General features: G+C 39.1%; 1 protein-coding gene across 2 annotated transcripts; it reads left to right on the forward strand.

Annotated features, from left to right (window-relative positions):
• Nucleotides 1–1,178: 1,178 nt before the first annotated feature.
• cers5 (ceramide synthase 5) lies at nucleotides 1,179–25,717 on the forward strand. 2 transcript variants are annotated; one of them, XR_014873974.1, is made up of 11 exons: nucleotides 1,179–1,514; nucleotides 11,426–11,531; nucleotides 13,000–13,130; nucleotides 13,445–13,502; nucleotides 13,647–13,697; nucleotides 15,197–15,289; nucleotides 19,198–19,326; nucleotides 21,073–21,179; nucleotides 22,079–22,235; nucleotides 23,538–23,678; nucleotides 24,989–25,112. XR_014873974.1 is itself a non-coding variant. In XM_085158669.1 (10 exons), exons 1-10 carry the CDS (start codon nucleotides 1,342–1,344, stop codon nucleotides 25,151–25,153), a joined length of 1,170 nt encoding a protein of 389 aa, XP_085014795.1. In that variant the 5' UTR covers nucleotides 1,180–1,341; the 3' UTR covers nucleotides 25,154–25,717. The 2 variants fall into 2 exon arrangements, 1 of the variants encoding a protein (XP_085014795.1); XM_085158669.1 differs by lacking the exon at nucleotides 23,538–23,678 and having other exon boundaries at nucleotides 1,180–1,514; nucleotides 24,989–25,717.
• Nucleotides 25,718–25,886: the final 169 nt, after the last annotated feature.

Consider the following 25,886-nt stretch of genomic DNA (forward strand, 5'->3'; position numbering starts at 1 on the left):
GAGAATTTATAGTTGCAATACACCCACTGACCACTTGGGAGAGCAATCGCATCAATCACAAACTCATCGCTTAATCTGGTGGTTTTTTCTAAGCTATCCGTGAGGCGCTACCAGTTGAGATAACCAAAAACAGGGATTCCTGAGAAAGAGCTGTTAAACCTTACAGGTTGTATGAGCACAACTCTGATATGCAGCTGTGCGTCTTAAAGTCAGGCTCTAGAAATTAAAGTGAAAGGATACTAATGCCATGCGTTCACACACATGTGCCCATCCCTTCAGCGAGGGAGGAGGGACTTGCTTCACTTCCTCAATTCCGCTCGGCAAGCAATATGAGTCAAGTTAGAGATAAAATCCAGGAACCTGCCTTTGAAATTAATTGAGTGGTCTATGCAAGCAAATTTAAAATGTCACTCATGAGAGGAGGGAAAAAAAATCGTAATTCCTGTCCCTTCTGTCACGGCAAGCCTCTGCACATCCTCCTTCACTGAATCCACGAACCTCCTATCTGGCAGCTTAAACTCACTATCTGTCCTCTGCACATGTCCAAACGATCTCAGCCTAATCTCTCTAGCATTATCTGCAAATCTTTTTAACCATAGCTGTTCCTCTGATATACTAATTTCTAATTTCCCAACAAAAATGTGAACATTTTCAGCTCTGTTACCTCCCATCTTTTTGTCAGTGTCACCTTCTCCTAACCATAAATCACAGGTGTCATTAATGTATTAAGTGTAGTATACTTCACTACCATCCTTGAAGCTTCACATGTATTCTGTCTTGCTTCTACTAACTTTGATTTTCTTCTCTCCAGAGCATACCTCCACTCTTAACTCTCAAAATTAAAAAGGTCACTAATGAAAAGACAGTCTTAATTCCTGCCTGTCTTTCTATTTAATAAGTGAAAACAGTTAATGTTCAGATGTGAGGATCGCTTCATAGTTTGCCTTTAAAAATATAAAGTTAGCAATCCCCAGCTATACAAGGAAGTAACAAAATGATTATGGCCACAATTCTAACTCAGTCAAATATTAATTAAAAAAAGAAAAGAAAGAAAGACGAGTGACAAATAATTTAAATGAGTGAACGATATTTTAACGCTTTCTTAGGTGAAATGTTATACCGTTATGTAGTCATGAATCTTATTTTGAAAAACCCCACCGGAAGCGTAGCTAGTTTTGTGGTAATTTTATCACTTTTGCGGTAAAGTTGAGTGTGGCAGTCGGCATACAGAAGTAGCCCGGTGGGGGGGCAGAGCAAGCATCCAACAAGTTTCACACATCTTTTCTTTGAGCCAAGAAATACTTTGCTCCAAAGCGCGCGGGCACAGGGACGCGGGAAAATATGGCTGGTCTTTCAGCCTGGTTTTGGAACGAGAGGTTCTGGCTCCCTCACAACGTAACCTGGGCGGATCTGGAGAACCCAGCTCCCGGGGTGGAGTATCCTAAAGTCGGACACTTGTTTGCCGCCTTACCGCTGGCTTTGGGAATTTTCGTCGTAAGGATACTCTTTGAAAGGTTCGTATTTACCGCTCATGGCGTTTTTTTCTTCTTTAAAAGGGGGAGAGGGGGACTCTCCTAAAGTTAATTTTAACGGATGCTGTGCCCATCAGCAGGAAGATGTGTAAGCTAGCAGTGGGAGGACCACTCTCTTTAAATCACGGGTTCCCAACTTTTCGCACGCCAAACAGCCATTTCGTTATAGTCAGTGACTCAGCCTCCAAACTGCTGTCTCAACTGTACTTTTATTTTGTAGTTTCTTGTCCTTTTTCACTTCAAATTTAAGGTTAAACATGATCAAAGAAGGCTAACACGGTGGGAAGTTTACTAATGATTTTGCCGGAACACTCCCGTCAAAAAAACATCTCAGGTGAAGCTTGTTTAGTAATCAGAGTGTGCGTTTTTAGTTGTCTTGTGGGGGTAAAGAAGAATATGTAGCTATCGCACTGCTAGTCCGCTACTTCATATCAAACCAGCACATCCTCTTGTCACATAGTATATGATTAGGAGCCATCCCTAAAACGGTTGGGTTGTGCTTTTGTTCATTCTGCATAATTGAAGAAGGGACACACAGTGTTTGGTACCTTTGGATAGTAGCCAGCTGCAGGCCCTGCCACACAACTAAACAGAGATGCCTTGAAGGCATTTGACTCTGTCACTGCACAACAATGAGTTTTCATTATTTGGTTTTATAGTTGAGATGTTCTTGTCTTGAGATATCTGATCTTCTTCCTCAAGTGCAGGTTTACTGCTTTAATTGTGATGTATTTATTGTTTTTTAAAAGATAGCATGTGGCATTTCCATGGCAGGTGTTGGCTGTTACAGGTGGGGTATAAATGTAAAGACTCCTTTAAAAGATCTCACAGTTGCCTAATTTCAACCGTTTCTGTGTGATTTAGCCTGTCTGTCTGGAAAATGAGCGATAGAGGGGATGTTGAAGATTAAATTTGAAAAACTCTTTCCAAACCGTGTAAAGAAAATGAATCAGTCACTGGTTTCCCATCTGAGTTGCCGCCACAATAGCTGACAGACCTGAGTGGTACAGGAAAACCACAGAGTCAGTTTTGAACTGTGCTACGGACTGACCTGATAGGGCGGTTTCAGAAATGTCAACTTGTTGTTTGATTGAAAGTTTTGATGAAGGGTTTGTTTAGAAGTTGATGTGTTGGGGAAGGTTTTGTCTGCTTATCAGTTTCTTCAAGCTTGACAAACCAGTCGTGGAGGTATGCGTACTGCATTGCTTCAGTGAAATGGCATGAAGCTGAGCTCAGATAAAGCCTTAAATTCATGTTTTAGAAACTCATTAGCTAGGATTATTTAACACTTGTGTTATTTCATTGCTTCATTTAAAAAAAAAAAGTCCTATGTTTCTCTCAATGTTGAAGATGTAGGATGCCAGCTTGTGGAGAAATATCACAGGTGTGATCTAGTACTTTGATATTTCTGAGGAAGTAATGAACAAAGAAAACTGTACAACAGTTATCTGGTCGGTGTGGGATAACATGTTTCTGGCAGCGCTTCTCCTACTTTCACTGTGCAGGGAGAAGAGGATAAAGCTCACAGTGCTTGTACACAGTATATGGAACAGCTGTTTGGCCTCGGTGTTGCATATGTATGTGAACATGTATGACTGCTTGTTTGTCATTTTACTGCTCTAATCCTAGAGGTTACTTTCGAGTGCTCCCTTATTTCCCAGGGGGTCACCACAGCAGATGGATCTGCATGTTTGATTTGGCACAGATTTTTGTGCCAGATGCCCTTCCTGACACAACCCTCCCATTTATCTGGGCTTGGGACCAGTGGCGTACTAGCATGTGACCCCCTGAGGCTGGATTGGTGTCTCCTCCCAGTCAGAAACTGGGCAACTTTCATGTCTGAGGCACATGTGCTAACCTCTATAATTAACCTATTTTATGTAAAACATTACTTGTATATAGATGTTTTGTTAAAAAAAGGTTTATGGAACAAAAAAGTTGTTCAAATATGCTGGAGTTTTAACCTCTTTGGACAACAGAAATTTGCCACAAAGTTCTTTTTTTTTTTTTCATAGTGTATGTAGGTCTGCTCAATTATGATAAAAGCAATAATCACAATTACTTTGGAAAGACATTAATCGTTCAACATGATTGTTCTGTTAGTTTGCACAAAAGTAATCTTTTCATCCCAATTATGTTATAATTCGAAGTAAAATTTGTAATTGAATTGCAAAAGTCAAATTAAACACCCCGGCTTAAATATATGTGCAGTTTTTGGTTTTGCGCCAATAATGAACTACCTCAAAATATCAGGTGTTCACAGGAAGCGCTGAAAGCAGGCAATTGTTTCTGGATGTGTTTGTCTAGACCCTTGCACTACGTCATGCATCCCTAGTTTCTTTTGGTCAGCTGTTGCACATGCTTCTGCTTTTATTTGCTCAATAAATGAACAGTGCCAGTTCTATTGTGACACAGAACCACAAGACAAGCATTGTATATTAAAGGATAATGCGCAAAATAAAAAAATCCTGAAATAATCTTAAAAGATTGAACAAAAAACCTTTATTGTATCATTCTGTAAGTTTTATTCAGATGATTGTCTTTAGGTATTTTAAAGCACCTGTATTTCTCAAGAAATTTCCACAAGGTTAAGAGTTCATCCATGTGTTTTTACAGCAGGCCTAAGCCCCGGGAAGATTAAGCAAATCTGTCCCCTGACATCAAAAGCATGACGGTCTGAAATTCCCTCTGAACATCGCATTTGCAAAAATGAACACCAGAGTCCAGGCTCTGGGGCTGCTTCGCCCTGATATGTGTAGGCAAAAACTTTGAATAGTCAATGTGTATCAATGCTACACAATATTATGCAAGTTCCTGTAACTCAAACCAGTACTGCTACCCCTAGCAGAGAGATTATTTTAAGGGTAAAACTTTCTCTTGAAAAACCTAAACCTTGGTTCTTTGGGGGGAAAATGCAGGTAGCGTGACAACAAACAACAAACAGATGCTGACGTCAAGAACTACACCTCTGCTGGTGCACATGACATATAGAAACACACAGGAAAGAAGGGAATCTTCTTAACAGGACAGACGGACAAATATAATATGAGCTATTTCTGTTAGTATTAGGTAAGTACTATTGCTACTCAGGGGTGGGTTTACACTTTACACTTCGAGGGACATCTCGAAACAAAGTGTTCAACTTTGGCTGGTTAAATTTTGACGTAGTCAAGTGCCTGTAAATAAGGAGCAATCAGATATTGGAGGTGGTGAAGGGGAGCTGCTGAGCTGTTCGATAAGAAGCACATGGCACTGAGCCACCTGTCTCAGGTGCCAAAGCTGCTACTCAGGCCCTCTCTGATGAGAAGGTGTCCTCCGACAGCCTCGTGCAAGGTGATGTTATCAGAGAGCATTTACTGCGTGACTGTCTCATTCATTTATTAATCAGAAGAAAAAAAGCACATCACAGCTTTAGTTCCTACTCTGCTAAAGGAAATAAAGCTTGTAGCATGTAGAGCACTGCACTCACACATGATTCACACACAGGTTCAGTACACTTATGTCACTGTTGGAGGGTGAGCTTAATTTTTCTTTTATCATTTCAAGGAGTTACTCAACCTAATCCAACCAAAAAAACGACACGCCAGTAGGCTTACGTTATGATTGTTATTTCAGCATGCGCTGGATAGCTCAAAATACTACTAAACCCAATCACCTTAGCTGTTGTTGCCATGCAAAAGAGGGAAATAATAGGTGGAAGTTTTAGCAAATTTAGCTCTGTGTAGGTGGATCTTAGAACAAAGCATGGTGCCATAGTTAATTTCAGATCTCAGAATTTAAAACTAACACTTTATAGATTAGCATCAGAAACCCCTCAGTATCTGTGGCAATAAACCTCGTTCTTGTTCCAGCATGTATAAGTCCTACTGTTTTATCAGGCAATATTATTTGATAACATCCTCTAACGATTAGATAACGTATCAAAATCTTACATTTCACCTTCTACTGTTACTGTCTTCAAAGCATATGCCTTTGTCCTCAGAAAGCTAGGTTCACTCATGACGTTATTTGCAGGATTTGTCTTTTGCCTTCAGGCAGTGTCTCACTCTGACTAACCCAGTAACAGCCCCCTCACCCCCGTTCTGGACCAGTTCATTCTTGTTCGATCGTAATCATTGTTTTGCCACTGGAGCTTATTTTCTAGATGTGAGCAGGCAGGCAGTTTTGCGTGTGCAAGCCATTGTAGGCCATGTTATGAGTTGTTAACAGTGTCAAAACTACAAACTGAGATGTATATAGGATAATAATTAGCCAAACCTGGTTTCCTAATCTGCTGCGGTACCTTTGGTCTGTGTCCTCATAAACTCTGTTATTCTATATTCTCTGTTCGTCTCCTTGTTGAGAGTTCAATGTCCTGACTACATAATCTAACCATGTCTCTTCCCAAAGTCATGCTTCCATGTTAAGTCATTTGTGTTTCAAAACACATGCTGTAAAATCAAGTCAAATGAAGGCCACAATTGCGTCGAATACTCTGCTATAATTAGCCTGTGCTTCAGCCTCCGCTCTGGCACTGGAAGGTTTACCAGCGTCAAGGTGGTACGTAGATCAGTGCTCTTCCCTTCACAGCTGTTCAGTACAGAGACCACACAAAGCCTGTCTCCTGGTAACAGGCCTTGTGTTGGTTAGGTCGTCAGTTTCTGAGAAGAAACAGGCATGTTTTGACATTTAACATAAATAGGTTAGCTTACGCATTTGTTGCTTTCCCCTCCTCCTACTGCCGTTGTCTGACGACCAGCTCTGCAGGCTCAGACTTGAATGAATATTTGTTAATTCATGCTTTCCTTTATCATAAATTTAAGGACCAGTTGCGCCCAGTACAACCTTGTGGTTGTTGCTTGTGTCTGTGACACATCAACTCGCGTTTTGAGTGTGCAGCCATTTAATAGAGATTGCAAGAGAGCTAATGTAGGCACTTAACTCTGGGGTCAGTTAAGAGCTGCACACTTTGTTGCATTCAGCACCGTGCAACCTCTTTATTTGATCAAAATGCCAAACACTGATCGCTGCATGTTGCCTTTGCTTGTAAAGTGTTTTATGCTCAGGGTGCACTGTAAAACGTGGACTACCTTGAGTAATGTTTAACAACATCGTGCCACATGGAACTCATCTATCCGGTCAAACGTCTCTGCAGAAGTAGGTGTACTTCGGATTGAGTTTTTTTCATTTGCACCAGTATGTTACAGTCATCATGCCGCTCCAGTTTACTCTCAGTATTATGTTCAGTTTGTGAAGCGAAACTCAAATGACATTTAAAACCACCTATTTTTTTTATTATTATAGAGCCACATGTGGCTCTAAAAGATGTCTTTATTTTCTTTGAACTTTATGAAGATGGGTTAAATACACTGTCTACTTTGTATGATGTGGTATAGGTTATATAACCGAGCTACCTTGAACGGCATACTTGTCATTGCTCTTAGCACAAGGAAACAAAGTACTGAGAGGTAATTGTCTTTCTTACAGGAAAGGAGACAAAAAAAAAAACAGGGAGGACTAGAAGCTTGAGTGGTTTCATGTTAGACAAAAGACATTGATTTTTAGATTTGTGAGAACTTTTTCTTCTCTCTTCTGCGTTACCCATAAAGCAACACAAAGGAACTCAGGCTATTTTGTGATGAATTGCAGTTTCCCACCACTCTGTACACCGCCGGCACAATAGAAGTTTAAACATGTAGAGGATTTTACTGCAATTCAGTCTGGTTTGGTATTGCTAAACTTGGACTTACAAAACCTATTTGTATACCAGAGATTTGTCTTAATGTTAATGGATCTATATTATCAAAACTAAACCTTCTTGCATACTGGATAGAGTAAAGATAAGAGGTGAGTGCATATCAAATTATAAAGCATTATAAATCCTGGATCTTAATTGGTCAAAATGGGTAGGGGGTTAGGGTAACCCTAACCCCATATTGATGCATGCATGCATGGAAGTCTGTACACCTCTGCAGCATAACGATCAACAGTGATAAACAGCAGCATAAACTCAGTTCTTTTTAGTTACATAAATAACAAATGATATTGCAAGTGTCTGATTATATTTACCTAGCATGCCACTATCCTGCTCTACATTTTTGTTCTTGGACTCTCTTGAGGTAGCTTTGCATGATTAAAAGTTCAAAATAATCCCTATATATCTTACTCTTGATCTTAGAGCAGTTCCTCAGTTTATCCTGTCTGAAACAAAACATGTTAACTTTCTTGCCTCCCTTTCAGGCAGTTACTCTAAAACTTTTTCTGGCAACCTCACAAGTTTATTAATTTTAAAATGTTACATTTTGTTAAATAAAAGCAGGCAAACTCACATTTTCTTTAGGAAAAAAACAGTCATTCAGACCCACCTAAACCACATCTTTAAGCCAGCTGTTTTCTGATTGGCAGCCACCCATAAACGCAACAGTTCCACTCTCTAAGATGCTCTCTCTCACTGTCTCTCACGGACATCATAAAGACCTAGCAGCAGAAGAAAACTTTCTAAGTGACAGCTTTTAGAGTTTTTGGCTTTGCACATATGCTGACCTCTTTATTTGAAATTTTGGCCATGTTTAATATGTCCATCTATTTGAAATATTTGACAGACAATGAGAAAAAGTAATAGGTCTCATTTTTAAAATATTTTCTAAAAGAAGGAAATTGGCTTAAATTTGTCAAGTTTACCTGTTTCTGTTATGTTATTTGGAGCCCCATTCACTCATAGTTTCATTTTTATTTTTTATTTATTTATTTAATTTTATTTTAAAAGACAAGAATGTCAATATCACTGATAGGCTAACACAATCATTGTCAAAGTAACAGTGGGAGGACACAGTCGTGTCCAGACCTTCTGGCGCTAATACTGCATCATGTGCGATTGCTTCCCCAGTGACCATCTCCCCTGAAAATGTGATGCTCTGGAAAATCAGTGCATGTGACTCGTGTTTAAGCTTTTATTCATGTTTCTCATTTGCTCCATGTGCACAGTTTATAGGTTTAGTAATACAAATTCTTCCTGGAAAAAAAATACCAGAGTCTTGTGAAATAAATCTAGAGTATTAAAGTTATACCAAAACAAATATTTAAACTTTCTTTTATCTCTTACTGACTACATTTTTTCCAAACCTCCTTCAATACTCTAAATTTACTTGAAGGAAAGTTCAGCAGTTTACCTCAAACCGCAGTATCTTAAAGTTGTGTTTGTGGGACATGATATTTCAGACTTTGACACTGTGATGATTTACAGAATACCACTGGCATGAACTGTACATCTTGTGTTTTTGTGCAGCTACACTAGGGCACCGGCTGTAGTCGTTAATTGTTTCCTTAACAACAGGCTGAAGTGACTCACAGCTCTCTACAATAAATACATGAATATGCTTATGTACATAGAGATTTGAATCTTAAGCTTCCTTACATAAACTTGTAACATCACTACGTGTAGGCCAGAAGAAGAAGCTTAGAAAATGACTGTGGCACCACACTCGCTGCTACATTGTCTTCAGTGGAATGTTTTTTGCTTCCTTTTTTCTGTATTACAGAAGAAAATCCATGTTTGCAAATCACAGGATTGTTCTGGTGTAATTTGTAGCAGTCTAGATTTAAGCTTGTTAGTAATACAGTTTAAACACATAGTTTAAGGCTCGCCTCGTGCGTGGGGCTGGACGGCGTCAACGTGTTAACGAGCTAACCGCGCTAACGAGCTAACCACGCTAACGGCATGCACGGCCTAAAATCCTTTCATTTTCTCCAAAAACGACAGTGCGCCTTATGTATGAATTCTGGTTGTGCTTACTGACCGCGAACCGATTTTGTGTGGTACACGGCGTTCAGCAATCTGTCAATAAATGTTTTAGTTCGACTTTGGTAAGCTACAGAGCGGCACCACTTTATGGATTGTCGGAGCATTACGGCTACCGTAGTCCGGAGCCTCGCGGAGTGATACGTACTGTGCTACCTATTGTGTGTGTGTATAAGGACCATAAATGGCACCTGTTAAGAGACACGGTTACGAAGCAGATTTCAAACTCAAGGCTCTCAGTCACGCAGTAGAACTTGGGAACAGAGCAGCTGTGAAATCTGTCTTTGTTATTATGCTCAGCGTCTTTTAGTTTACATTTTGACTGCACAATTGTGAGCTTTTTGTTATGCACAAAAACAACATTGTTTTCTTTTATTTATGGAGCATTATTATTTAATAATATTATTTTTGAGTATTTTCTTCATGTACATCTACGCTGTATGTTAATAAAAGTGCCTGTGTGACATCTGGGACACAGCTTTGATTAAGAACTCTCTTTTTGTTCTTACCTTATGGCTTAAAAAAAAAATCGAGATATATATCGTATATCGCCATCCAGCTAAAAAATATCGAGATATAAATTTTGGGTCATATCGCCCAGCCCTAATCAGAATTTGACCTTTGCGGCTACTAGACTGTGCAGCTGTTGATTTAAAGTTGCACTAGGTGAGTGTAGCACTGTCCACCTGCCATACCACATACTGTGTGACAAGTCAGAACAATGGAAGTGCAGTAAGCGCAGCTCTCACTACAGAGAGGAGGAGCAGGATAAGAAAGTAATGCAGGTTGTTTCCTGTGGGGAAAGCACCGAATCATGCGCAGCGTGGTTGAGAGATGAATGACTGGTCTACCACATAGACGGTATAAAAAAAAAAAAAAGGGACGTAGCTTCAGGATCTGAAAAATAAAGTGAGGACCACAGGGGTGATGCAGGCCACTACAAAAAGTCTTCCATTCCTATAGAAGGCTGTGGGGAAAAGGACTTCTTACCTCTGGAAACACTTTTGTGATGAGTTTGGGGTTTCAGTCACTGGCCACCCCTCCACCAAGATGGCAACAGTTAAAACGGTCAGCTTATAAAAGTCCAAACTCAATTACTGTTTACAACTTGAGCCAAGATGTTCAGACATCAAGGTCTCTCTAACAGAAGTAAAACTCAGGGTTTTGTAGCGTAACCTGTGGAATGATGATCAATTGCCTACAGGTGCCTTTGTTTCCACTTTGCACTTATATCACTCTCTGTCACTCACCGTTTGCTATCACCGGGCCTGTCTTTAGCCCACAAAATTCCCACAGTAGAACAGGCCACTGGGGGCCTGGTTACACTTGCAGGATGAGCACAAATGATAAAACCTGTAGGTTGATACCAATATACTACCATAGGTAGGTATCACCTTACAGCATGTATCTGTCACGCTCTAATGGATAATCTGCATATTACAGCCTGCACAGAACAGTAATCAGCCAGCATAAAAAAAACAAGTGGCCTGTGAAATTGTTTTTGATTGCAGGCAGTAATACATTTAAACCTGCTCTCAGCATATGACACTGTGAACTGTTTGCCTTGCCTGTTGAGCCACAGCATGTCTTTAGCATTTAGACAGACATTTGTGGTTTCTTTCCTCGCTAAAAGTGACAGTTGAGTCATAATGCAGAACAGATCTGCAGGCAGGGATCACACAGGCTCAGAATGCCCATCCCAGAGTCTGCGTGGCACGCAGCACAGATGGACTGCTGGCCTAAATAGAGAATTTGTTTGTAAATTATTTTTGAATATATTCAAACCTACCCTGAAGCTGTACGTGGGAAAAACAAGGTACAGCCTTGTCTCTAAAGAATAAATCGATGCCTGACTGCTGTGCATTGTATGTTTGCCAAACTTACTGTCTACAACAAAGACACTCTAGACTGAAACTCTTACTGGAAAATGTACAAATTTCACAGATTACATACTGCGTTTCTCTGTATTAAACCATGAAGAAAGATACTGTTTGACAAAGGATTGAAAGATACTTAAAAATCCTGCCAGAATTGGCCATGTATGTCTCATCTGAAATAGCTTGCGTGCATGCCTTAGCAACAGAAAGTGACTTTCCATCTCTCATCGCTGTCACAGATTTATTGCCAGTCCCTGTGCCCGAAGTCTCCACATTCATCAGGGTGCTGGAAGAAGAGCTCAGCCCAATGCAGTGCTGGAAAAAGTGTTTACATCCATCACAAAGGTTTGCATCACTTATTTCACTGAGTTCATTCATGTTATCTATCAAATCAAGACGGACACGTGACTTGTGTTAATATTAAAAGTGCCTCGAGACAGAAAATCCACTGAATTAAGATTTAACTCAAAGGCTGACATAATACAGTCATGTTTGCCTGGTTTTATGGCATTTCTGTGTGGTGGGGTGTGTTAAAGATTTCAGAAAAATCCTCTTTTCTCGCATGTGATTACTACTGGTATTCTGCCCAAAGAAACTGCTGACATAAACATCAGCTTTTACTCTGTTTATTCATTTAGTGTTGATTCATTAAAAGCTCTGTTTAGACTGTGCTCATGTTAGAATTTTATTCTTATTCTTACATATTTTTTGTCATCACTAATTGGTTATTTTCACCCAAATAAATGAAAATAAGAAAAGGTCATAGTTTTGATATAAATAAGTGCTTATGTGAAAAGAAAGAATGTTTGCACTCGAGATTGGGACCTAAAAGGTCTTATAGTAAGCACATAAGATTTAGTAGGTACACTGAGAAGTAACTCTGACTCTGATCTATATCAATTTTATTTCTTTGTAACCTTATTGCTGTGGCCCTTACACAATAGTCGCAGTTTCTCTTGTAACCTGTTGGAAAAATTAATTGCCCAATCCTGGAATTAAAGAAACGGATGCTGTTGTAACTATTTTATGCATAGTTGGAAAACATGTAAATGGTAAATGGACTGGTTCTTATATAGCGCTTTTCTACTCTGTCCGAGTAGAAAGCGCTTTATACAGCTAATTCATTCACCCAATCACACCCATTCACACAAGCACTTCTAAGTTTAAGTGCTAAGTATCTAACATTCATACACATTCACACTCCGATGGATACATCGGAGAGCAACATGGGGTTAGTATCTTGCCCAAGGATATTTGGCATGCAGACTGGAGCAGCCTGGGATTGAACCACCGACCTTCTGGTTAGTGGCTGATCTGCTCTGCCACCTGAGCTACAAACGATCAGCTTTTTTTTCCTATACCATATGTTCACAAATTATGTGCTATCATGATGTAAATTCCAATAGTGACAATTTTATTGTACACTCAACAAAGCCAATACAATACCTGTCTGTCGTCTGTCATCAGATGCAGGAGTTAAGCAGAAATATTTCTCCAGCATTTTTGTTTCCTTTTCTGTAAATAACTCCACAGGCAGACAGTGCAGAACTTGCGTGCTCGCGGTCGATGGATGCAGTTAAACTCCACCTGATCATATAGCAACTTGCCTACTAGGTCTTACAACTTCTGACAACTTTTTAAACATCTAATAACTTTATATGATCTCAGTTTGATAAGAAGTCTCAAAATTTTAACCTCAAATTGTTGTTTATTAACAAAGCAATAATACACAGGCTGGATTTCTAAAATAACAAGCATATTTTATTTCCCTCGGGTTTCCAGTTGATTTATTTTGTCTTCGTTCTCATGACAGAATCCAGACTCTCGCCATCTGGATGGCCTGTCCAAGCAGCTGGACTGGGAGGTGCGAAAGGTCCAGCGTTGGTTCAGACACCGCAGGAACCAAGACAAACCCAGTACACACACTAAGTTCTGCGAGAGCATGTAGGTTAACTCCTATTGTGCTCACCTTTAACCTCTCTGCAGGCTCAAGTAAACTGTGGATTTGTTTTTGTGTTGATGACGTGTGAGGGTGTGCGTATGTCCCAGTAGTTTTCTTTTGTTTTTTTTAAATTTGGTTATTTGATTTGAGTAGATCTTTTTATTGTTTTGACTTGGATTTACATTTACATTTAGATTAAGGATCAGGTTCCGCTGGAGTAGGAGTAGAGACCGTGCACTCTAATTCTCAGCATTATTTTACATTTGTTGTTCTGTGGTTTTTGGTTAAAATGGTCAATTTCTTCTCGTACTTCTAGGTGGAGATTTACATTTTATTTGTGTATATTTACATATGGGTTCCAGTTTCTGTGGCAGGTGAGCGCACCCACAAATGAAGCTTTGATACTGTGACAACAGTTTTGTTACCAATGTTATTTGATATTTGTTAGAAGTCGGTGTATTTAATGGTATTGGCAATGTTTGGTTAAATAATGTGCTTTTGTCTTTACTTATTTTTAGTCCCCTTGGATGTGGGATACACGGCATTGTTGGTACGGTTACCCCTACCAGGTATGTTGTAGCTCTAATAATTCCTTAAAGTCCATTGAACAAGCAGTGTTAACCACAACAGTCATTCCCAAATTGAAGCAACCAAATGAAGAATAAACTATTGATTTCTTGGTGATTGGACTGTACTCAGTGTTCTGTGAACAGCTGTACTAAATAAACTGATGCACAGAAAGCCATGTGCAGATAAGTAGCTAATGTTGATTTTTTTTTTTTTCCCCTGTCCGACTGTCACAGCAGAAGCATTATCAGTATCTGTTTATTCTTACTTCACTACCTGATCTTCGGTACACAATAATGTGTCATAAAAACCAGCCTGACTACTATTTATAGCTCACAGACATTGCTTTCCTGCTGATAGCCCTATATTATGCTGAGATTAAAGCTAATAGTAATTCAGTTTTATTTATACAGCGCCAAATCACAACAGTCGTCTCAAGGCACTTTATATTGTAAGGTAGAGCCTACAATAATACATACAGAGAAAAACCCAACAATCATATGACCCCCTATGAGCAAGCACTTTGGCAACAATGGGAAGGAAAAACTCCCTTTTAACAGGAAGGATGCTATACTATTATCTTCTGTTCTTGTTGGCTGGCCTGATTTTTTTTTTTAAATTCTGAAATCTTTTAAATGTACTGAATGAACCTCACAAGTTTTACAGGCACTGATGTGTTGAATGTCATTTAAGATAAGTGAAGGACATTTGTCATACACTTTTTATCATGTCATATGCCTGTCAGGCTTTTATTGAACAACATCAAATACAAGAAAGTGAATGTGTGACACTTTTTTATGCTTTACATCTCAGGTAGTTTTATCACACATGTTTGTAACAGAATTTATCAGTCACCACCAAATTTATTTTAATAAACTAAATCTAGCATTGAATTGTAGTTTTTAATATGAGAAGAATTTTTAGTTAACTCTCATAAAAATAACCAAAACACTGTTGTAAAGTTACTATGATAAAATAAAAATGTGCAGAAAATGTGGTTTAAGTTTGTTATCACAACCTGTCTGATCAGGCTTTGTTGCAAATCTGCATTAAGATATTGACTTTGAGTCAGATCCCATCAAAAGTGCTTTGATTAAATTGGGGTAACTTTTTTTGACATTCCAAGTGATGCTCCCCTAACAGACAGCCTTCATGAAGCAGTAAGTAAAACGATTCAAACTAATAGTGAAGCTGAACAAGTTAAAAGAATAAATAAGTGGAATATACAAGCTCAAAAAAAAAAAGAAAGATAAGAAATAATTAGAAAATACAAAAACTTTGGTTTGCACTATGACTGGAAAGCACAGCCTCATGCAATATTGCAACATTATGACATCATTCTGATTCACTAGGCAAAGATCATGTTGTGCACTGTGATGTTTTGCAACACTCCAACAAGTGGTGACAGCGTGTGGTCTCTAGAAGAGTTTTAAAACCGGCACTTTAAAATAAGTGAAAGTCATTCAAACCTTCCTTCTGCTTTCTCTCTCTCTCCCCTTAGGCCATGACTCCAGGTCTTTATCACTACTATGTGACAGAACTGGCCTTCTACTGGTCGCTCATGTTCTCCCAGTTTACCGACATTAAAAGGAAGGTGAGGGGAACACCGATCACGTGTTTGCTAGATCAGATCGCAACTGATACTCCACAGCTGCAACTTTCCGTTAAACATTGGTCAATAAGTCTTTTGTTCCTTATTTGGCAGAGGCAGAGAAAATGAGAATGGGTGTGTATGTGATGCAGGGTTTTTCACATCTATGCACATAACATTAAATCTTAATTGTGACTTTGCTTTATTAACCGAAAAAACAAAACAAAAAACTCTTGCAGTTTTAATTAAGGGCAGTCACATGCGTTATATTTTTTTTGGGAGGGGGAAGGGTGAAGCCGATGCTGCTCAGTCTGAATTCCTTGCATTTTCAGCACGAGGGCGCCCACTGTCATGTGATTGCAGGCTAGAGCAGGCCTAAGTCTGTTAGAAGGATAGACGTTCCACAGAAACGCAGCGAATGAGAGGTTGTGTTTGTTACAGCTGTTGGCGCTTTCCTTTAATGTCTTACCTTTTTTTTCTTTCTATGCAACAAATGCCTGGCAAGTGTTTTAATTAAGCAGCTTTCAAATTTCCTAACCTGTTAATTTAATTAACCATATTTGCTTCTACTCAGATGATTGCTTCACTGGATTTGTGCTCATCAAGTTAAATGCCTTTTTATTCACATCGGAAATTCTGCCAGGTTTTTTTCATCCTTTGCTCTATTTTTGCTTCGTGTCATGATCCAAGCAGCCAGGAACACACAGGCACAAATGTAATCTTAAAAAAAAAAAGGGTTTTATTAAACCCCAAAAAGGACAAGATGATTACAAAAATTCAAAATAACAAAAATAAAGCTTTTAAGAACCAAGTGGGCCCATAAAAGAGGTTAACTTAACAGAATGCTACTCAAAAGTCACTTAACAAAAACATAACTCAACAAACTGACCTGCCCAAATGAGAAACAGCTCCAGTTATATAGCAAATGAATAAACCATTATATACACCAAAGGTGAAAACTAAGGAGATAACCGCTAACCATCATTCAAGAAGAACCCCATTCCCCCTGCATGATCACAATAGATGGTCCAGTCCACTTTACTGGCTTCTGCATTTAAACCAGCTCCACCCTCAGCCTCCTCTTTCAGCCAAACCAGGAAGGACTGGAGCGGAGGTCAGGTAACTCAGAAAGAGCAGAAATATAATCAATATAACATATACCTATATAAAATAACAAACAATGCAAAGCAAAGTCTATGCCACCATTTGGGCTATAGCTTAGTGCTGTCATGCATTACAGGTAAACTCAAAATATCAAATTAGTTAACTTATGATCACAGAAGCTTTAGAGCATAATGTAAACATAAGACAAAAGACCAAATGAATATTACCTAAGTATCTCAATTGTGTGGTTGCATGCAGCCATCACACTTCGTATAAGAAAAATATTGTGTGAATATTTACATTAAAGGATTTTCCAAACAGGTAAAAGGGACTTTACAGATTAGAGGTTTTAGGGCCTGTCAGAACAATCTGAGATAACAGTTTAATGTCCCACAGGCAGGAGATGTTAGCACTGTATGCTAATGGTATCTGACACACAAATGCTAACTGAGGTTTAACAGACTATCGGTGCATCAGCTGTCTCTCCACCCCTGCAGTCTGCTGCTAAAGCCTAGACGACCTGACTGTCAGATGCATGTTTTCTGCTTTAGCATTAGTCTCGTGTGTGTGTGTCCAAGTCTTGCTGATTGGATGCCATTGAGTCACATTTCAGTTTAGTTGAGTTTTAACTCTTTACTTGCAGCTGCTCCAGATACTACACTTTACTATATTTACCTTTGCAGGGCTCGCAAAATCGCTAGCCCGACGTCCCGGGGCTAGCAATTTTTCCAGTCGGGCTACCAAAATCTATCTCTGCCCTGCCCGTCGGGCTGTCATAGGAAGGAAAATATATGTCTATGCTTTTGCATTCTTTCGCCAATGTAGCTGGGTAATTATGTCATTGGCATCGATGAGCCACTGTCAATATGTGACATATTGAAATCGCGTTTGAATTTGCGCTTGCTTTTTACTTTCACTTTCATTTTACGATCGCGGAAAGGTGTGTAGAGAGCGGCGGCACTGATTGGTGAGTGACGATTACTTGCGCACCAATTCCTCTGACATCGACTTATCAATCGTTAGCTTACTATTCAAACAAAAATTTCTGTTCAATTTGAACCAAGTATTTGAGTTGATGGTTGTAATTTCTAGACAGTTGTTGTAATTTGTATTTTAACGATTTTTTGATTAATTTTTGTTTCCGTTACAATATTTATTTATATTTATTTTATATTTATATTTATTTATTTATTTATTTATTTATTATACTTTAAAGTACAATAAAGGAAACAAAACATAAAAAATTGCTTTTTTTATTTGGGCTACTTAAATTTATTTTGGGCTACCAAAAACTGAAGAATGCCTGTCCGAAGGGCTACCAGAGATTTTGAAATTTTGCGAGCCTTGCTTTGGCCTTCTGAGGCCCAGCCTGCAGAAAGTAATATTAACACTTTGTAGTCAATTGTGCACCTTTGACATTACATTGCAACATTTTTGTGGGTTTTCTTGTGTGTCTTCCACATTTCAAACCCCTCAGTTTTATTGTTCAGTCCCTACAACGACCACAACCACTCCTGTTGTGTTTGTTATCTCATTATCTTTTTGAAATATAATGAGATTTGATGTGATTCACAATTTAAAGTTTAATCAGTGACTGCAAGCTACCTGCTTTCTCAGGAAACAAAGCAGCCACACATTTCCACTTCAGTATCACAGTTGGTATTGGGTTTCTTTTTAAAAGCTGTCTTTGGTCTGCACCAAACACATCTGCCGTCACTAATGCCAAACCTGATTACTCAGTTCATGCAACATTATGCCAGCAGGCCTGGAATTTGCCAGTATGTTGAGTGGGAAACTACAGTGGACATCAAAGCCTTTTTTGCTTTTGTTTTTTTTCCTCCGGCCTGGAAACTTCTATTTCAGTTTACAGACAAATACTTTGACACCAACCACTGCAAGAGTTATCTGCTGATTCTATGCTTGAAATGAAGTTTATCTTGGAGATTGCTTTTGGCATTAAATGATTTGTCGTTAAGTTGCATTTTTTTCAGGACGGCTGCTTTTGGACAAACTGGCCTTTTCTGAAAGTAGAGTTATTTATGTTCTGTTACTTTGCCAGACATCCTGGAGCACTTTAGTTGTTAGCGCAATGACATTTCGTTGTTTATTTGCTATTATTTTTCATAGGCAATCACAGCTTAATGTTATGCATGCCCTTCTTTTCCATCATATATAAAAATATCAAATATGACTGAGGTTTTTCGGTTGCTTTTAGTGTTTATTTTGACTTTCTTCTCTAGATTTTTGTGTCTGTGGGAGAGGAAAACTTTAATATGGTCATCTCAGCCTGACTAACCTGCTATGCAAAGAATAAGAAATATTTTGAGGCATTAACTGTGCAGAACTATTCTAGTACCTATTTTTACCCTTAAACTAGTACAGTTTAAGGGTAAAAATAGGGTGTTAGAAAGGGGCGTAATAGGTCCACATTCAATGGCTTGACTGTTTGCCCCTTTAGTGTTTACATTTGTTTACTATGTTTCTGATTCATGAGGACATCACATTCGGCATAATGATGTGTATTGCCTTTGTTGCAAACATTTAAACTTATGGTACTGCTTACAGACATGAAATACAGCTTCAAATACTGACCTAATAAATGTATTGGCTGAAGTTCAAGGGTTACCAGAGGGACTGTAGTTCAGCCAAAGTGGCATTAGCGCAGGCACAAAATGAATTCAAAGGTAGTTGAGACAGTTCAGTGTGGAAGTGGTAGTCACACAGATACACATCACAGGAGAACAGTCATAGAGCATATACAGTGCTCTGTATAGTGCTCTGACTTTCCTATTTTCTTTATTTTTTAGGACTTCCTGATCATGTTCATCCATCACCTCGCTACAGTCAGCCTGATCAGCTTTTCTTACGTCAACAACATGGCGCGAGTGGGGAGCCTCGTACTGTGCGTCCACGACGCCTCTGACTTCCTGCTAGAGGTCAGTTACACACGCTGGTGTCAATAAGCATTTTTTTCCTTTGCTGTTTTGCATCCTGTATGTGTTAATTCCCTGGAAGCTCTTCAAATCGCCACCTGCTGCTGGTTTTTTATTTCACTGTCCTGGCAGAATTTTAAAGTTTTATTGTCATATGCACAGTAAAATATATTTTCCTGTACAAAGAAATAATTCCTTTGCTGTCCACAGCACATGCCAAACAGAAAAAATGCACATATAAAATAGATGAATAGAATAAATCATTTAAAAGCAATATAAACAATTACAAGGAACTACACTAAGCGGACTAAAAAAAAGAATAAAAATAAAGATATGCAAAATATATACCAAAATATACTCTGAGCTGAAATGACCAGTGTTGGTCAAGTTACTTGAAAAAAGTAATCAGTAACTAATTACTGATTACTTCCCCAAAAAAGTAATTCCGTTACTTTACTGATTACTTATTTTCAAAAGTAATTAGTTACTTAGTTACTTAGTTACTTTTTAAAAACATGATTTATAACCTGAATAGGTGATAAAGTGATAGATCTTTCAGCCCAATTCTACTTTTTCTGCATAATTCATCATACAAAATGTAAACAAATGGAAAAGTCCCTTTTTAAAACTTGTTTTGTTAGTTTTAATCTTTTAACTTTATGCATCAAGCAAAAATTTATTTATATGCAGCATTCTCTGAGTGGAAGAAATTTGTTTAATATTTAAACCTATTTTCTGCACATTCCAGCACATAAAAAATATTTTTTTTGTGTGTGTTTACACTCACTCTTTCAAATAGATGCAAGTAAAACACAGCAGAAAATAGATAAAGTCAAAGACTAGCGGTCCTGTTGCTCTATTTTCACCTGTAAAGCAGGAGCGGGGTAGGCGGAGGTTTATCCTGGTGCAGGTGTGCCGCAGCGGTCAGTGGAAGAATCCGCGAGTTTCTCTGTGAGTTTCCCATTACGTCGTAGCGCACTCGGTGCTTGCTTGGAGGTTTAGGGGGGTTTTTTCGCTGTAAAAAGAAGTTTTCTTCCCACGCACAACAGACGCTAATGTTTTTGTCACTTTTTATGGAATCAAACTCAAAATAAGGTCAGTACTTACAAGCTTTAAATGCTGCACGCTCATACTCTCTCCCGCACTCGATATATTATCCATTGTTGATCTGTACACAGCTGTTTTCACGAACATTGCACTTGCTTAGGTCACTGTCATGAGACATTCTCGCAAAAAAGTCACGGTTTTAGTAACGCAGCGTTCCCACGGGAAAGTAACGGTAATCTAATTACCGTTTTTGCAATAGTAATCCCTTACTTTACTCGTTACTTGAAAAAAGTAATCGGATTACTGCCCATCTCTGGAAATGACTGTGTACATATTTATGTAATTTATAATGCAAACTGCAATATTTTAGATGAGCTGCGAGCTCCTGTCAATTGAAAGCACATATGACACGCAGCAGGAAGTACGATGAAATGGTCGGGACACGTAGAAACTTATTATGGTAAAGGGAGTAAGATACAACTGCCATTGGTAATTGAGCAGCCTTGGTTTTTCCCCAAAGGATATTTATTGTTTACCAGACTTTCTGCTTATCGCCAGTTGGGTCTCTAAACAATGGAGATGAACTGGAACCAACTTCTGTTTTTGGTAACTTCTTCTTATCTGATGTGTGCTGTGATACAGAACAAAACATATTATAATGCTTTATTTCTGCTCTTTGCTTTTGTGTGTTTGTTTCAACAGGCGGCCAAAATGACAAACTATGCCAAGTGTCAGCGCTTGTGTGACTTCCTCTTCATCGTCTTTAGCGTGGCATTCTTTATCACACGACTTGTTATATATCCAATATGGTAAGTACACCAGCAGTGTCAGAATGAATAGCCATAGATGGTTATAGATTTTAGCTTTTTTTCTTTTCGTCTACCTGTTGTGCATTGGGAAGGTTATGTTAAACAATAAAACAAAATTAAATTAAATTAAATTAAAAGAAACAAAGAAGAAGAAGAGCATAATCTGTTGTCACCTGATTGGCTGTGACATATCTAACAGCTGTCACTCACGCTGGTCAGAAACACGCAGCCTGCACTTAATCTGCAGTGCTTAAATGTATTGCTGCTGACCTAAGAATAAAGAAAAAATGCCATGTGCTCCTGTTTAAATAAAATTATAATCTGAAACAGGTAGCAGCACTGTTCTATATCAGATGAATCCTTTTTCAGGACGTCTTAAAGATTCACTGGCTTTACCTCTGGCCCAGAACACTGAGATCAGTGCTGGTGTTTACATTTAGGGACATGTTTGGATGCCTGCTATTCCTCGGCAGAGACCTGGATGTTGCAGCTCAACTTCCAGAAAGAGAGACAGTCCTACAGACAATAGGGAACCTATCACTGGCAAAAGTAACCTGAGCAGCTATATTCAGTGTCTTGGTGTGGATGAGTGATAAAGCTAGTGTTGCCGCTGCAGCTACCTGGGCTGAAATCCATACCTGTGCTGGGGAGGTGGGTCTGTTGACAACCTGTTGTCACTCAAGTGGATGTAAAGGAAGACATGACCTCACAGACCACTCAAGTGACATTACCGTAGATCTGTGTCACTCGCTTGCATGGCTGCCTTTGGCTTGCAGGTTGGGATTCCACTGTGTATGTTAAAGTAAGACTCGTTTAAAGAGTGCTGCTTAAGCTCATTTCTGGGACTATAACATAGCCAGTCTTCACACATACGCCTGTTTATCTCCTCCTTCAAACAGGGTCCTGAACTCTACTATGTTTGAGAGCTGGGCCATAGTCGGGCCGTATCCGTCCTGGTGGCTCTTCAACGTTTTACTTCTGGTCCTCCAAGTGCTGCATATCATCTGGTCCTACCTCATAGCCCGTATAGCCATCAAAGCCATCCTGCGAGGCAAGGTGGGTCACAAGGAGAGTTCAGCTGTCAGGAACTATTTGTTTTGACTAAAGAAAATCTCCAATTCAAGCTATTATAATGACAAGATTCCCTCATTCACATTCATGGACACTTTATTGTGTACAATTGGTTAGTACCACCCTTTGCCTTCAGAACTGTCTTAATTGTTCATGGCACAGATTCAACAAGGTGCTGAAAACATTTCTCAGAGATTTTGGTTCATGATAGCATGTCAATATTCCACAATGTTCCACCCCATGCAAAAGGTGCTCTACTGAATTGAGATCCTGGTGACTGTGAAGGTTGTTTGAGTGCAGTGAAATCAATTTTATATTCAAGAAACTGATTTCAGATCACTTGGGTTTTGGGATGCGGTGCGCTGTCCTGCTGGATCACATGATGCTACACTGTAGTCATAAAGAGATGGACATGGTGAGCAACAATACTCAGGTGGTCTGTTGCTTTAAATGCTCAGTTAGTAATAAGTTCAAAGTGTCATTACACAAGCACCATTGTACCACCAGCAGCAGCTTGAACCATTGATACAGAGCGGGATGGAATAATGCTTTGGTGGTGTGTTCAGGGATACTCTTCTGGATACATTGGTTCTAACTAGTGTTTATGTGAGTTTTTGTACTCTGTCCATTCTCTTATGTCCTCTGACATCAACAGTGAAGTTTTGCCCACTCACTGGATATTTTCTCTTTCTGAATATTCACTGCAAACCCTATAGATTGTTATGTGGGTAAATCCAAGTAGGTCGTCAGTTACTGTAACAACGTTCAAAGTCATTTAAATCATCTTTTTTTTTTAAATTCTAATGCTCAGTTTGAGCTTCAGCAGGTTGACTTGACCATGTGTACATGCTGCCATATGATTGGCCAATTAGGTGTATGCCTTAACACACAGTTAATGTATGTTTTTATATTGCTCATGACTTCTGAATGTGTACTTTGCACTATTCCCTGACGTTTTCATTTAATTCAAAGCAGGCCAATTGATAATGAAAATCATCAAATTGGGCTTTGTATGCAACACGTCAAACCCTTCCTGCACAAGAGGAACACAAAGTGTATTTGTCACCTGGTAGAATGATTTTTGTAATGTGGTATGAACACCTGCTAGTTTCACTTCACTACAGTTGACACACCCAAGTTTATATTTTTATTACATTTGTGTTTGGTATGTTAGCACACCAAACAGAATGTTTGTCCAAGATGACACCACGGCTATTTTTGGTAACGCCTTTGCTGCCTCTTGTCTTTTCCCCCTTCATCCCTGACTGTGTCCCATTCTCTCTGCAGACGCAGTTTGCTTCCCCTCCCTCTGGAATGAGAGAGGGAGATCCTGTCTTTCTGTCTATCTTTGTCCAATGAGCCCTCCTCCGCTGCTCTCTTGCTTCTCTGCGTCTGCTCTGTCTGTTGACAACTTCTCTGTGTTTGGCTGTAAGTTTCTGTTCACTCCCTCTGCCGTGATTTCTTTCACAAATCCTCCGTCCTATTCGTTTGCATAAAGACTCACAGTAGCTGCAGTAGATTTTGATTAGACAGTCGTTGTACTGAATTTGAAGCCAGCAGTAAGAGGAGAGTAAATGATAAGTAATGTGGTAAGAGTGTTATGAATGTCAGGTATGTCCCACTGTTTCTCATTAGTGAGGACTGTGTCGAAATTGTCCCACAGCACCACCTTGTGGCAAATGTTGTGAGTATAATCCAGTTGTTACACTAACTGCGGTTTCCATTAGTATGAAGCATCTTCTCGTAACGCTTTAATTTGTTGTTTATTACTCGCTGTGAGTCAAACTAAAGCGTGAGGCCACGTTCCAAGACCCTGTCCCTACGCCCGCTCACACCATTTACACATTTATGTGAAAAGTTCCTTTAATTATTTCTTCTTTCAAACAAACTAAGTGGAAGTGGGTAGTAAAGCCCTCCACCACCGTGTCTGTATTGATGCAAGTTCACTAACCTCATTTGTCAAAGGTGCAGCATCTGTTTTGCGTCCGATATGGAGGAAACGTCAGAGTAATAAACAAGATGAGCTTTTGTGGAAGTGTTGTGCATGTGTTGGCCAACAAGACTTTGGACGTGTTTCTGAAAAAGTGCTTTGAAATACATGTATGTTGTTTTTTTTCCTGTAAATGTTAATAAAAAGGAAGAGCTTTTTAGAAATATTGTAAATATATGAATGTAAGTGAAATAGAAGAGGCACTTGGTAGTAATATAAATCATCTGAGATGCTGATTAGAAGTTCCTGTTTCCATCAGAAATGGGCGAAGACATCTCAAAGTTTATGTCCTACATGGTGTGAAAATGGCTTGCTGGTGATGTTTTAATATCAAACAAAGATAACCCAGACAAACACAAAATGCACTTTTACGAATGATCATTTCATTCAAAAAATAGCTTTCATCCAAACCTACCTGACCCCAAGTGAAAAAGAAATAAAAATGACAAAGACAAAGGCAAAATTCATCCACAGCAATGTGAAACTCATTACCAGTTATCACAAATGCTTAATTGGTTTTTCCGCTCTTCTGAGGAAGAGCTACATTTATTAGGTTTACGGTGTGATTAGTTTTTCACATATCGCCATGATGGCTTGGTTAGCATTATAATTTAAAAACTGCAGTGTCCTTGTTAATAAGATGCTAAAACCATCACCTTCACAAATTACACAGAATGGCCTCCTTTCAGTCTGATGTGGTGTTTGTAATTAATTTTTTAACATTAACGTCATACTCTGCGTCTCCTAGGTGGGCAATGATGTCCGCAGCGACATAGAGAGCAGCTCTGAAGATGAGTCAGCCTCGCCAACACAAGGCTTCAAGACCTCCCCTCATCCCTGTAAGGGAGAAAACGGTACTAATGGCCACTGTGCTTCTGCCAAAGCCCGAGCTCAGAACCACAACAGCTGGTGACGCGGAGCCTGAAGCCCCCTGCCGTTCATCCCCTCGCAGTGTCTTAGAGAGCTTTGTTTGTCTTCTGACATTCCTGACGCGCAAAGCTCGCTCCCACATTCTCTCACACACACACACACACACATTACACTGACAGTGAGTGCACACAGATTCATGTGTTGGTGAACTGATGATAGATAGACACTGGGTCGTGTGATGAGGCGACACGTAAAAGCTGCAATGAAGTCTGTTGAAGCGAGTGATTTGCATAGCCTTATTTTTACAAATGTTGGGATTTATCGTGTGCTTGAAGATGTTCTTTGGATTCAAAGTTCTCTCCCAGTTTTATTGGTCAGATGAACTTGTTTGGTTATTTCTAAGGGTTAATTCACAACAGACGGCACAGGTGTGTCACAGCAGACGTAGCAACATTATGTAATATTACAGCTGTGGTTTTATCAGCTTTTAAAAGCACGACACCGGCTGTGAGAGACAGTGTGCCTGAACATATCTGCCCTTTGCAGTTCATTGTGAAACGACCCTTCACCACAATGTTGTGAGAGATTTGTTTTATTGTTTTTGTTTTTTTTTACTTTACTTCCGAGACCAAAATGTTGATGAAATTGTTGGATATCACTGCCTGTAAAAAATTCCAGATATAAGGATAATAATAAAGGTCTGCATCATGTTCCTACTTGAGTACCTAAAATAATGTCTTTCCAAATATATTCTGTTAAAAGTTTTTCTGCTTGTC

The sequence above is a fragment of the Neolamprologus multifasciatus genome, chromosome 5, assembly GCF_963576455.1.
Source record: "Neolamprologus multifasciatus chromosome 5, fNeoMul1.2, whole genome shotgun sequence".
NCBI classification, from domain to species: Eukaryota; Metazoa; Chordata; class Actinopteri; order Cichliformes; family Cichlidae; genus Neolamprologus; species Neolamprologus multifasciatus.

Excerpts from the sequence above, each read along its gene's own strand:
- cers5 (XM_085158669.1), top strand. The coding sequence starts at position 1,342 with ATGGCTGGTCTTTCAGCCTGGTTTTGGAACGAGAGGTTCTGGCTCCCT. Across the intron at positions 11,532-12,999 it reads TGTTTACATCCATCACAAAG|AATCCAGACTCTCGCCATCT; the intron begins GTTTGCATCACT and ends TTCTCATGACAG. Across the intron at positions 13,131-13,444 it reads ACTAAGTTCTGCGAGAGCAT|GTGGAGATTTACATTTTATT; the intron begins GTAGGTTAACTC and ends TCGTACTTCTAG.